The sequence below is a fragment of the Aspergillus chevalieri genome, chromosome 2 (genome assembly GCF_016861735.1).
Source record: "Aspergillus chevalieri M1 DNA, chromosome 2, nearly complete sequence".
Taxonomy (NCBI): Eukaryota; Fungi; Ascomycota; class Eurotiomycetes; order Eurotiales; family Aspergillaceae; genus Aspergillus; species Aspergillus chevalieri.
Genome location: NC_057363.1, coordinates 403,098 through 415,553, shown reverse-complemented (window position 1 = coordinate 415,553; position 12,456 = coordinate 403,098). Strand labels below are relative to the sequence as shown.

Sequence of the window (12,456 nt, the reverse complement as noted above, 5' to 3'; positions counted from 1 at the left end):
GCGCAGTACTTCTGATCAATACAATGATAATCGTATATCCCAGCGAACGGGGCCGTTAACCCACGCGATCGGTCGGTCTGTCGTGCGGTGCGGTCGATTTCAAATTCCCCCCAAAACAACAACAGTCTTGCAACCCAACGCAACACACAACGCAGCAGTCGCACTCAATCCAACGCGTCCTTGTCTCCTCCTTTTCAATCGTTATACCGCCAATATCCACAATAACCCGAATATGCGCTCGTCGCAGCAAGACGGGTGGCGGTAATCTTGTTCCGACAGGGTCACGGAGAGGTGGTGGTGGTGGTGGTGGTGATGACGGAGATGTTGATTTTGCCCGGAATCGCGTTTTTCTCGCCGGTCGCACGGCGTTCAAGCCGCAATCGGTTGGTATGCGGTATTTCAAGTCGTAGTACAATGGAGTACAGATGTGTTTGGCGGTCTCTGGCACCAGGGCCTTGCGCGGGCTTGGTATGCGAATCTTTGGCGTCGGTTTTGACGGGGATTTGCTCTTGCGAGCCCGCCCGCAGCACGCGGTTGTTTTGGTCGGCGGCGCGTGGAGATCCGCGCTATGCCGTTTTGGGAGTCACCACACTTGTAGGTACTTGGACAAATTCTCTTGAATAAATCCTTGTAGTGAACAATTATATATGCAGAGACGTACTTCCTCTATCACCACCATCTAAATGTTGCTACATAATGGCACAAGGCCCCTGTCCTTGCCTCAACGCTAAATGCTGCAAAATGACATAGATAATGTAGATGACACCGCTAAAATGCAAAATGAATGGAAGAAAATCATGAGAAATGAAAGAAACACACAAAAACACTACTGAATTCCAGACGGATCAGTCGGCGGTGCCAGACTGCCTTCGATCCGTCGCTTAGCGGCCTGCATTTCCTCCACGGTGACATTCTCTTTCTTGGGGAAGTCCGGCTCGAACTGAGGGATTTCAGGGCTGTGGCCGATGGACATGCCCACGCGGACCTATTGTCGTGTTAGTGGATGTTGCTAGCTGGTAGGAGGGAAGAAGAGTAACGTACCAAAGTCTCCAGGGGGCCTCTTGAGTTCTCCACCAAGTCGGAGTCAAAGTTGATCTTGTCATCTTCGAATAAAACAAGAAGAGTACTCCCGCCGAACTTGAAGTATCCAAGTTCTTCCCCGCGAGTCACCTTTTCTCCGGCCTGGCGCGTGATCACTGTGCTGCCGACCATCATTGCTCCGACACAGATGATCATGACGCGGCCGTGGGCAACTGAATCGATCGGTACCAAGATACGCACATTCTCACCATACACGTCCAGGGCAGAGCGAATGGCCATTGGGTTCACCGTGTAGTACTCGCCTTCAATGGTCTTTGGCGTCCCCATGACACCGTCCACGGGAATGTGGAAACGGTGATAGTCCTGAGGGGCGAGACGGAAGATTCCGAGAGCACCGTTCTTATACCGGTTCACATCCTCAGGGTAGGCGTCTCCAAGGAGTCTTTCAAGGGAGAATTCGCGGCCCTTAACCCAAATACTGGTAGCTTCGCTCATCCGGTCGAAAACCACTGTGCGGCAGTCGGCAGGGGACACAGCAATCCGGGGCTCCTCAGGGGCAGAGCATGGTCGAGCATCAGGCTTCAGCTGCCGATAGAAGAATTCGTTGAAATTTTTGAACTGCTCAATCGGCAACAAGACTTCCGACATGTCGAGCTGGTGGAAATTGATAAAATCCTTGATCTGGCTCGCGGAGTCAGGGTCATCGTATTTCTTGCCCTGCTTGATACTCATAGACTTCAGGATGCGACGGACTTGATATTTGGTCAGCTTTCTGCTCTGCGAAATCAAGGACGTTTTGGGCTGGAAAGCATACTTCTCTTCTTTTCCATCTCCCGACTCTTTAATCCCTTGTACAACAGACGAATACCCAACCGCACGTAAACACTCATACGCTCCTCATTAATCTGGCCAGTAATCCGATCTTGAACGAGGATGTTGGCCGAGTTGGCACCCAGCTTGTAACCACCATAAGAAATCTTTGTGATCACCTTGGTGTACCACTTACGCTGCGCCTGGCTGGACGTAACGAAGCCACCCATGACAAGGTTGTCGACTTGTCTCCAGTCGCGGCTTGCGCAGGTAGCAATATGAGTGATGATGTCCGCATCCGACCGCTTCGCGAGACGTGGTTGGTGACACAAGGGACATTCACGGATCTCAACAACATGCTCTTCACCCCGCTCATCGCCCAGATCGTCTGGCTGGAGATCGTCTTCATTGGGGCCAGGCTGCTCGTCACTGGGCAGTGTGGGAACGGATGTGCCTTGTGTGTCCATATTGGATGGGAAGCTAGTGCTGTTCTCCGCGGCAAGGTCGTCACTGCTGGACGGCTCCTCGCTATCTTGGCTACCTGATGACGGCGTGTGCGTGTGCGCTCTCATAGCTACTCTCGGGTCCTTTTGCAAATTCTGCAAGGTGTCTTCCAGACAAATGACGACTTGGTCGAATGACAAGTCCATCGTCTCCAATGGCTCATTCTCAGCCTGGAAACGCTGGAAGAAACTCTCAATCGTAGATTCCTTCAAAGTCGAACCAAGAGTATCGAGCATCGTTGTCAATTCTGTCTTATCGATACGGCCGCTGTCATCAGCATCGTACTGCCGCAGCATGAGTCTCCAGAACTGTTGGCGAAGTGCACGGTACGGTAGATATTTCGCCTTGATAACAAGCTCTGGCGAGTGTTTATCTTCCCATCGTTCCTTGTGCTTCAGGATAAGAGGAATCTTGTACACCTTGAGGCCATCTGTATCCAGAGGAGCGATTCCGCCGTCAGAGGTAGCGTTTGCGGATGCCTTGAATGCGCCTTTGCTTTCCTCGTCCCTTTCTTCCACTTCTTCCGGTGCCGCTAGCTCCTCCTCTCCAACCTCCGGTACAATGATCGGAGGGATCGACGGTGGAACATCATGCTGGGAGTGACCTGAGATCGAGCGGCCTGAGGTTGAGGTGCCTGAGTTTCGAGACTTAAGGGACGGCCTCATTGGGAGCTTTTGAGTAGAAGAGGATGGACTGGTCCCAACTCTAAAACTGGATTTGGAAGCTGCATCTTCAGTCCCGGTTGGATCCAATGTTGGATCTAGGAACTTGTACAAGCCCGTTTCAGGATCCGATTCTGGCGCGGATTGAATGAGGGTTTGAAGCGGGAAACCGGCCGACGCAACAAAGTCGTTGCCAGAGAACTTATCTCGGTCGACCACCGCGAAGCTGATTGTGAACGATTGCTCGTGCCTCATAACCTGGAAGACCATCTTCTCGTTGTACTCTGGATTCAAGTTATGGCGAATAACGGGAGTTCTAAGCGTTTTCCTTCCTAGTGATGTGACAACGAACGGGTCCATATCAAAGGATGTCCGAGTGACTGTAACATGTCAGTTAGTTAACCTGAAGAGCTACTCGTTGTGATTTGGCTGGACATACCGTTCTTTTCTGGCGGAAGGTCCGTGACACGGACAATCTCCATGAACACGATGCCCTGCACTCCATTACCCACGCCAGAAAACTGATATGCCCTAGCCGCTAAGCTCTTGTTTCTCAGACGTCTCAGACGAAGGCGTTTCCTGCGCTTTTCAGCGACCTCGGGTTCGTCGGCATCGTCAGAGGTCTCTTCGTCTCGGTCAACATCTTCCAAGTCCTGCGAGGTTTCCTGAGGAAAGTAGTCTTCCTCCTCGCCGAAGCAAACGAGATTTTGGAATTTGCGGTATGTGTCCTGGGGCGATGCCATGGGATTTGCGGTATCGACCAGGGAAAACTGCAGAAGGATCTCTCCCGAGACGGTGCTATCCTTCTTGCGGGCCGGCCGCCGTTTCGATTCGAGAGTGTACCATTTCGGCTTCATGAAGTCAGCTCAGGGTCCCAGAGCAGATACCAGATGATATTGCGACACCCACCTCTCGCTGGATCTCGCCCTCTTGGAAAATATCCTCGAGGGGAATATCAAACTCTCCCATGTAGTCCTTGCCAAACCGGTCATGATCCCAGCAAATGCATTCCAGCAGCGGAACCCCGACCACGGGCATCTCGAACGCGACGTTCCATTCTGGATTGAGAGTCTTTGGTATCGTGGGAGTCGACTGCCGGGAATCTCCGAGCGTAACAATCAAATACTAAGACACGTTACAGTTAGCCTTTCTGGCTTGGGATTTTGGTACCGTGTTCTGGCGACAATGCTCACCGGATCACTCGTTCCGCCTCGATCTTTCGGCGCAAGGTCTCTTCCCTAGCATTGAGAAATTGCGTCAGTTCCTGGACGATTGGATACAAAAAGAACAACAGAGGCACCGTTCGGTTACTCACTTTCAGCACGGCGACCTTGAGAATCAGCGGCTTCTCTGATACTCGCGACGGGCTTGGGGTGCGACTCTGCCCCGGGGTCGGGGTTTTCGAGCTGAGATGCGAACTCAGCCGTTGCGGTATGGGTAACCGGACCATAGTGGTGGTGAAATGTTGAGGAATGCGGGGATTGTGAGACGGTAGACGTCACGTCAATCGCGACTTGCTCTGCCCGGAGAATACGAGGCGGAGGGTATAATGGACGGAGAAGAGCAGGGGAGATGATAGGTAGTCGCGCTATGAGTGAGAGAGACGATGGGAAAAAGAAAAGGGATTGATTGATGGAGGCTCAACGGTCAGAGCACAGCCGATGTTTGTCGCTGGCTGCTAATAAATGGGCTCTCCCAATTCCCGGGTCGATCTCGATCCGTCCGGTCGATCAGAGAGCCAATCAACTCGGCCGTAGGAACGATACCGCCAGGCGTAATTATTCAGAGAAGAGGAGGTTATGGAAGTTTATTAGATTGTCAATTGGGCTCGTGGAAGATGTGCTAATACTATGAGGGATAAACACCCGGAAAGCATGGAAACAAGGCTGTGGGGTTCTATATATATCAAGTGGGCTGCTGTACAAAATTATGATTTATGAAGTTCAGCCATGACAACATAAGCCACAGGCCATGGTTACATCTTACCAGGGTACAGGTGCATACCGTGCACTCTGATATAATTTTGCCCAAGAATGTCATTCAAAACCGTTTGAACTTGATATGTACATGTCCGACTTCCATATCTGATTGGCCGATGTGCGAGGGGCAGAAAGTGGCTGCCTACACACTGTGCCACTGCCGACTCCCGTACCAGGTCATGTGATTGATCCCGGATTTCTGCCTGAAAAATGCCTCTCGGATCTGACTCGGAAATGGATGGACTCGGACCCATCCAGCTCGAAATTGCTTGTCTTGCATAGCCTGTCGGATCGTTGCGGAACTAAAGACATTACCAGTGCTCTGTGGAGTAACATGTACTCCGTAGCTCTCTAGCTACGGTAGTACAGTAGGATGATCGATTCACTATAGATACACATTTCACTAGCAATGACCATAAAGCTAGCATAATTGCTCGATACTTGCAATATAGTTGAAGGTAGTGAAGAAAGTCAGGATTGGCGCAAATCCCGAGTGAACCCTGGCCTTAGGGAAATATATATCTCCACATCATCAAGGTCGTCAACGGCGTCTTCGCGCAATCCCTTAAACTAAAGATATGGCATCCACTTTGAATGTTGACTCGGCCTTATGTTCAGAGTCATCTTAACTAGCAGCCGTCTCGGGGTCTAGGAACCGACAATAGGGCTCGTGATTTCCGAATTTGAATCGCAAAGGTGCAATAGTCGCATGTACTGGAAGGTATTTCTGATTTTTCGCTTCTGGTTATTCAGGCGACAAGATCCGGCCTTTAGTAAGGACAATAGGCTGTCTAGGTTTCCTGGTGTTACTGCCTCTTCTGGCATTTATAGCCTCCCAGCATCCACAGAATGTTTCCCACAACCCTGAAATACGTTACTGCAGCCTGACCCCTATACCTATAGATTGCCGTTGACGAAGCTTCACTGCGAGATTGTTGGTGATACAAGTAAGCCGCTTGCTTCTCTGGCACTGCCTGCTTGACCATCGGGTTTTGCCTCTCATCTAAAGCCGTGAGCTTTGCAAGAACAGCCAGGATCTCCTTCAGGTGTGCGATGGCCATGGTTTGTGTGGGCGTATCGCCTATCTCTCAATGGCATTCCGCTTAAGTTCTTTGAGAGTGCTTTTCTCCATTGTGATAGGATCTGGTTCATGGTTGCCGGGATGGCATTGTCGAGTCTGCTCAGGATGTCGTTTGATCTGTCAAGCCCCCTTCATTTGCATTTGCCGTCGTTGTTGAGACGAAGTCAGATCCTATCTAGCGGATCGAGGATGTCGTCTTCATCTCCAGTCTTCTTCTGATGGTCGTATATTAGGTGAGTGAAACTCATGACACCGATGGACGTACTCAGTTCTCACTGAAGGAGGTTATGTTCAAGAGGTCATATGGTTGTTGGTTGAGAGGAAAGACAAAAGCTCATTGGCTGCTATCATTCTCATGATAATAGTATATTGATCCAAAATGGAAGGCACAGTATAGCAACTTCCTGAAGGTATTAACTCGTGGTCAGACTGGCTAGTACGAATAAACTTACCACGTATGTAGCAACAGTATTTATTCCTGGAATCATTGAAGATGTCTTGCTCCTCTACTGGGAAATGGGAAGATGTGAGCTGCTTCATACTCCCTCCAATTATCTAGGGGCTGTCGTTTGTAAGCATGTAAGATTATCTTCTCACATGGGAGTAAGGACACGCCAGGCTGCTGAGGTAGCTCAACGATGATAGGTCAAGGCCCCGAAGAAGTGTATTATCACTGTGGAACAGAGGAACAGAGACAAGAACATATCAATAAGAATAAGCAGAGAGACACTGTAGTGAATCAATCTCCAAATAGACATAAGATTCTACGAGAGTGAATGAGCGAAAAGAAAATCAGTAAGAATAGAGTCAATGATTCTGTATCAACCTGTACTGTTTCTCCTGATTCAACCCACCTCCTTTGCATCATACTTGTCATCACAATCGTCAACACCTTCATCATTCCTAGAATGAAGCAACAACCGAGGATGATGTCAAACAAAATGCCACTATGGTCTGTGGTGATATCAGTGAAATACAAGAAGGCGCAGGAGTTCAAACATATTTCCTGGGCCTCGACCAGCAGTATGGGTTGAACAAGAAAGCCTGAGCTTTTTCTACAGTGAATACTGCGACCTTGGAAAAGCTGAGCTCAGAATGGAACGTCCCGTTGCTGGAATGCGTCTGTTTGGAGCACCGTTGCTCGTTTGTTGTCACACATGCAATGCCTAGAGAATGCCCGTCTCAATAGGGCTTCAAGGTCACCATAGCCTTGTGTCTTTTTGCAATCGACTCCAGTACACGAATCCCTCGAAGATGAGATTCGAGAGTAACACCACTCCAGTTAAGATCAATGCCTCCACCAGATTGCAACATGGATGAAGCCCGTGCAAATAGTCAAGGCACACACGCATAATGTGGTGCGTATTGTTGCGAAGCGCGAAGTGCTGTATACAGCCTTGAGGACAAATGTCGAAAAAACCAGACATACTACAAAGACTAAAGGTCTCGCACTACAATTTCCCCGAAAAAGAGAGCGCTACTCGCGGAAAAAACCACACTCGAAATGGCAAAAATCAATGCCGAATTCTTCCGAGCACAGTATATGTGCCGTGCATTTCGAAACATACCTTATGGATCCAAAGATAAGAGAAGAGCAACACCCTAGCCTTCTCCCGGGACAGGGAAGTCAAGGAATGTTATGGAGCTTCCAAAGACATTGATATCGTGCTCTGCCAAAGATTCTGATTTGAGAGGAAGATTGATGAAAATCAACGTGTTTCTGGTGAGCCTAGATGATGAACTAATGAGCTAAGCGTAAAGAAAAAGGGAAGTCGGTTTCTGTCTTTCGTTTACGAGATATCTTTATGGTGTCGTCTCACTGACTGGTTATATCACAATGCAAATCAAGTATATGGCATTAGAAATATGCTTGTGAATATTCTCGCCTACGAAATGGAGAAATTCAAATTGCAGCTGGCCGCTGAGAAGGCTGATGTGATTGACAATTGACAAAAACGGCCTTGAACAGGTCGACATCGTTGACCATAAATTAAAGGCCATAGGACGACTTATTTGTCTTATCCCGTCAAATCGCGGATACCTTATCGCTTGATTGGTCTGATCATTCGGTAAGAGGAATTGCTGGACGGTTTTTCTCATGGAGAAAATTGATTGACGTCCAGTTCTCGTCCATGACTAAACTGACTACCATTGTCGACACCAGTTGAGCTAACACGGCTCAATACGCTCTGCCGAACTAGTGCGCACACGAATCGAGTAGTGTATCCAAAAGCCTTTGTCAATGGTGCGAATTGAGTCTAATAAGCATGTTCTAAGGAAGAAAATGTCTGATGCAGTGCATTTAGCATAGCTATAAAGACCTAGTCGAATAAAACTATGAATTCCAAGCCTCAATCCCGTCTCCGGTTCTCCCGTCCCCATACCTCATCAGCATTGGCCTTGTCCTTCGTTTCCGGAACAAACCTATAAATAAAAGACCCCATAACAGCCGCCAACACGGCAAATATCCAGTATACCCTTCCGCGACCACCCAAAGCATCATTAACAACAGGGAAGAACTGCGCCACCACAAAGGTTGCAATCCAGTTAGCCCCCAGTGCCAGGCTCTGCGTCGCCCCAACGGCCTCTGGTCCGACCAGTTCAGAAGACAGGATGAAGGGGACCGGACCCAGGCCTACGGCGAAAAATGCGACGAATAGTAATGCCGCGATGGAAGACAATGCCTTCTGGTTGAAGTAGATTCCTAGGGCCAGCAGGACAGAGTCGATACCTACCCCAGTGATACTCAGGAGAAGGCACTTTCGTCGACCTATCTTGTCCGGTAGCGGGGAGCAGGCCAACGTGATGACGAGATTGATAGCGGAGATCATTACGGTGAGTAACGCGGCCGTAGTCGGGAGAATAGTCTGTAACAGCGAAACACTGTACATCACGATACTGTTGATACCAGTGAACTGCTGGGCGACCATGACCCCAATCACAGCGATAATCGCTTGACGATACTCAGGGTCTGTAATAGCACGCAGGATGGTAACCGGAGGTTGCTTGGAAGATGCCTCGCCCGAGGGGTGCTCGAGAAGAGACTCCTCTTCGGCGGATGGGTCGGCAGGGTCCGTGGAGACATTCCACCCTTCAATTTCGGTATCGATATCCGCGTTCTTGCCTCGAATGCGCTGTAGTACCTGCCGCGCCTGCGTCGTTTTCTGGTGCTCTGCCAGCCAAATCGGACTTTCCGGTACGAAGAAGAGACCCAAAAGTTCCGCGAATCCGATGACACCAGCAATAAAGAGTATTTGCCTCCACTTGTTCCCTCTGCTCATAAACAATCCCAATGTCTGGGTCAAGAGAATACCAACGTTGGTCATAATCTGCGTAAAGGCACCAAAGAATCCCCGGGCACTGTGAGGCGCAATCTCCGATATGTAAATCGGCCCAACCACAATAGCAGCTCCCGCCCCGACTCCAGCTACCAACCTACCAACGCTTATCACGGCGATGCTACCTGCCATTGTCATCGCGAGGGGACCCAGGATAAAAAAAATGGTCGTTGCTCGTAGGACGATTAATCGTCCATATCTAGTCGCGACGGGACCGGCCAGCAGGGCGCCCAGGAGACCACCGAGTGTGTAAATAGAGGATACGAGGCCGAATTGCGAGGGGTTCATGTGGATGCATTGCGGCGAGAGATTTGCGACAGAGGAGTGGATGCTTTGGCGTTCGCATGTTATTACGGATTGGGGGGCGTTGAGTTCAGCCTAGAGACTTGTCAGCGCTATCAGTTAGGTGAGTGCAGTATCTGTCGTACCAAATGATATCCGAATTGCAGCGGCCCGAGTGTGGTGATAAACACCAGGTACACCAGATACGGTGTGACCTTGTACTGGCTGAAAGCCATATTTTATGAAAAGATAAGCTATGTGTTCAAATGATTATATATAGTTATCTTGATAGTATTGTTTTCGAGACCAAACGCACATCTCGGGTTGTGTCGTTGTCGAGGTGTGAGATTTTAGGAGTCGAGGAGACGCGATGACGTTGCAGATCGTGACCGTTCACAGCCTACTTGTGCTTCGTATTCACAATTAATAGTAGTACTCCGTAGTAGTATGAACCCAAGTCTGCCTTGTTAGATTTCTTAACCGAAGAATCAATTACTCAATGGAAGAAATTTTATTCGACAAGCATAAGATAGCAGAATCGTGGGTGTCGAGCTGTTACGAAGACCGAGGCATCAAAGACCACCTCCAAGAACAACATTTAATATTGTACAGCTATCCCAGCGATCAACACAATCAATCAAGCCATTCTATCCTTGTCCTTAATTATACAATTATGCTTTAGTCCTCCGTCTATGGGGTGTCACACACCCATAACTAGCACTCCATGTTCACTGCTGACTAACCCCGACCGAGAGTCATCGCCAGCAAATCCTCCCATATGATCACCACAGCTAGTCCTATCCTAAGCCCATCAATCAGATCAACCCAGGCTCTTTCTTGCATAGCATTGCCCGTACCCCGCCGTGACTATACTCCATATTTGTACTGCTGATACACTGATCTCCATGAGCCTGACCAACCAACAACCCTCCAGCTCGGGACCATTGACAGCATCATCCACCAGGCCTGCCGTGGCCACTAGTACTGCTGTTTCTCAGAGTTTGGCATTGAAAAGGAGTCTGCAGGCTGCGGTCGATGGTAATATTGCCACTTCTGTTTGATACTGTCTTCTTGCCTTTCCGTTGGGTTTAATTTTGATCCGGAAGCATGTCCGGGAGTTGACGGGTCTGCTTTAATTGTATAATTTCTTGCATTTGTCCTTATAATTTTCTTCTATTTTCATCTCTTGGATGGTGATTGTTTCTTTCTATCATGTTTAACCGCAATTTTCCTCTTTTCAACTCCTTTGGCGGTTTTTATCCTCGTGGTAATGATCCCCCTCTTTAAGCAATTTGGTCCTGTTTTGCGGTTGCATTGCTTTCTTATAGTGTGGCTTTGATTTCCTTTCTTGCGGTTGATGATAGTCGATAACATAGCCAGTACGGAGTAGATGCTAACAGCATGAAGAAACCATAGATACAAGAAGACCGGCTGGAACTGGATATACCAGTAAAGTTCGTGTACGCGACAAGTACCACATCGTGGGTTTCATCAGCAGCGGTACATATGGCCGAGTATACAAAGCCCTGGCCAAAGATGGCCGGAGGGGCGAATTCGCCATCAAGAAGTGCGCCGTGCATCCCATCATTTCTTTCTTGAATTCTGGACTAACCATTGTCAGGTTCAAACCGGAAAAAGAAGGCGAGGCGATCCAATACACCGGCCTCTCCCAATCCGCCATCCGGGAAATGTCCCTATGCTCCGAACTAGACCATCCCAATGTGGTCCAGCTAGCAGAAATCATCCTCGAAGACAAATGCATCTTCATGGTCTTCGAATACACAGACCACGACCTCCTCCAAATCATCCACCACCACACCACCCCGCAAAGACACGCCATACCAGCCCCAATGGTCCGCTCCATCCTCTTCCAACTCCTAAACGGCCTCTACTACCTGCACACAAACTGGGTCCTGCACCGCGACCTCAAACCAGCTAATATCCTAGTAACCTCCAGCGGCGCAATTCGTATCGGCGATCTGGGCCTCGCCCGCCTTTTCTATAAACCCCTCAACTCCCTCTTCTCAGGCGACAAGGTCGTCGTCACGATTTGGTACCGCGCCCCTGAACTCCTCATGGGAAGCCGCCATTACACACCCGCCGTCGACCTGTGGGCCGTCGGTTGCATATTCGCAGAACTCCTTTCCCTCCGCCCCATTTTCAAAGGCGAAGAAGCCAAAATGGATAGCAAGAAGACTGTCCCTTTCCAGAGGAACCAAATGATGCGCATCATCGAAATCATGGGTATGCCTCGTAAAGAAACCTGGCCCGGCCTTGTTTCCATGCCCGAGTACTCCCAGCTCCAATCCCTCGCGCTCTCACGCGCCTCGTCGGGCCACCACTTCTCCCGCCCACCGAGCCTCGAGTCCTGGTACACGAACTGTCTCAAGAACGGCGGGTACTCGTCGACCTCGAGCATCGGGACCCCAGGTGCAGAGGGACTAGACCTCCTCTCCCGTCTTCTTGAGTACGATCCTACGAAACGTATCACGGCGCAGGAGGCACTCGAGCATCCCTATTTTAAGGAAGGGGGGCCGATTTCTGCGGATTGCTTTCAGGGTCTTGAGGGACGGTATCCGCATCGGAGGGTTACGCAGGATGATGGGGATATGAGAAGTGGTTCATTGCCGGGGACGAAGAGGAGTGGGTTGCCGGATGATAGTTTGTTGGGGAGGGCGGCGAAGAGGCTTAAGGAGTAGCCGTGCTCATACCGGGTGCTCATTTCTTTTTCTCTTTCCGAGTATGCGAAAGCGGGCGTT

At 49.6% G+C, this 12,456-nt stretch overlaps 3 protein-coding genes across 3 annotated transcripts; 1 reads left to right on the top strand and 2 right to left on the bottom strand.

The window, feature by feature from the left end:
- Positions 1–826: 826 nt before the first annotated feature.
- Positions 827–4,467, bottom strand: ACHE_20133S (putative phosphatidylserine decarboxylase Psd2; the record flags this gene model as incomplete). Its single annotated transcript, XM_043284401.1, has 7 exons — positions 827–985; positions 1,042–1,793; positions 1,856–3,397; positions 3,457–3,868; positions 3,927–4,142; positions 4,211–4,255; positions 4,333–4,467. The coding sequence occupies 7 exons, from the start codon at positions 4,465–4,467 to the stop codon at positions 827–829; spliced, it is 3,261 nt and encodes a 1,086-aa protein (XP_043133197.1).
- A 3,961-nt stretch (positions 4,468–8,428) lies between these two features.
- Positions 8,429–9,933, bottom strand: ACHE_20132S (putative MFS glucose transporter; the record flags this gene model as incomplete). The annotated part of the gene is made up of 2 exons (XM_043284400.1): positions 8,429–9,793; positions 9,844–9,933. The coding sequence occupies 2 exons, from the start codon at positions 9,931–9,933 to the stop codon at positions 8,429–8,431; spliced, it is 1,455 nt and encodes a 484-aa protein (XP_043133196.1).
- Positions 9,934–10,602: 669 nt separating this feature from the next.
- Positions 10,603–12,396, top strand: ssn3 (cyclin-dependent serine/threonine protein kinase SSN3; the record flags this gene model as incomplete). The annotated part of the gene is made up of 3 exons (XM_043284399.1): positions 10,603–10,735; positions 11,105–11,264; positions 11,319–12,396. The coding sequence occupies 3 exons, from the start codon at positions 10,603–10,605 to the stop codon at positions 12,394–12,396; spliced, it is 1,371 nt and encodes a 456-aa protein (XP_043133195.1).
- Between the last annotated feature and the right edge of the window lie 60 nt (positions 12,397–12,456).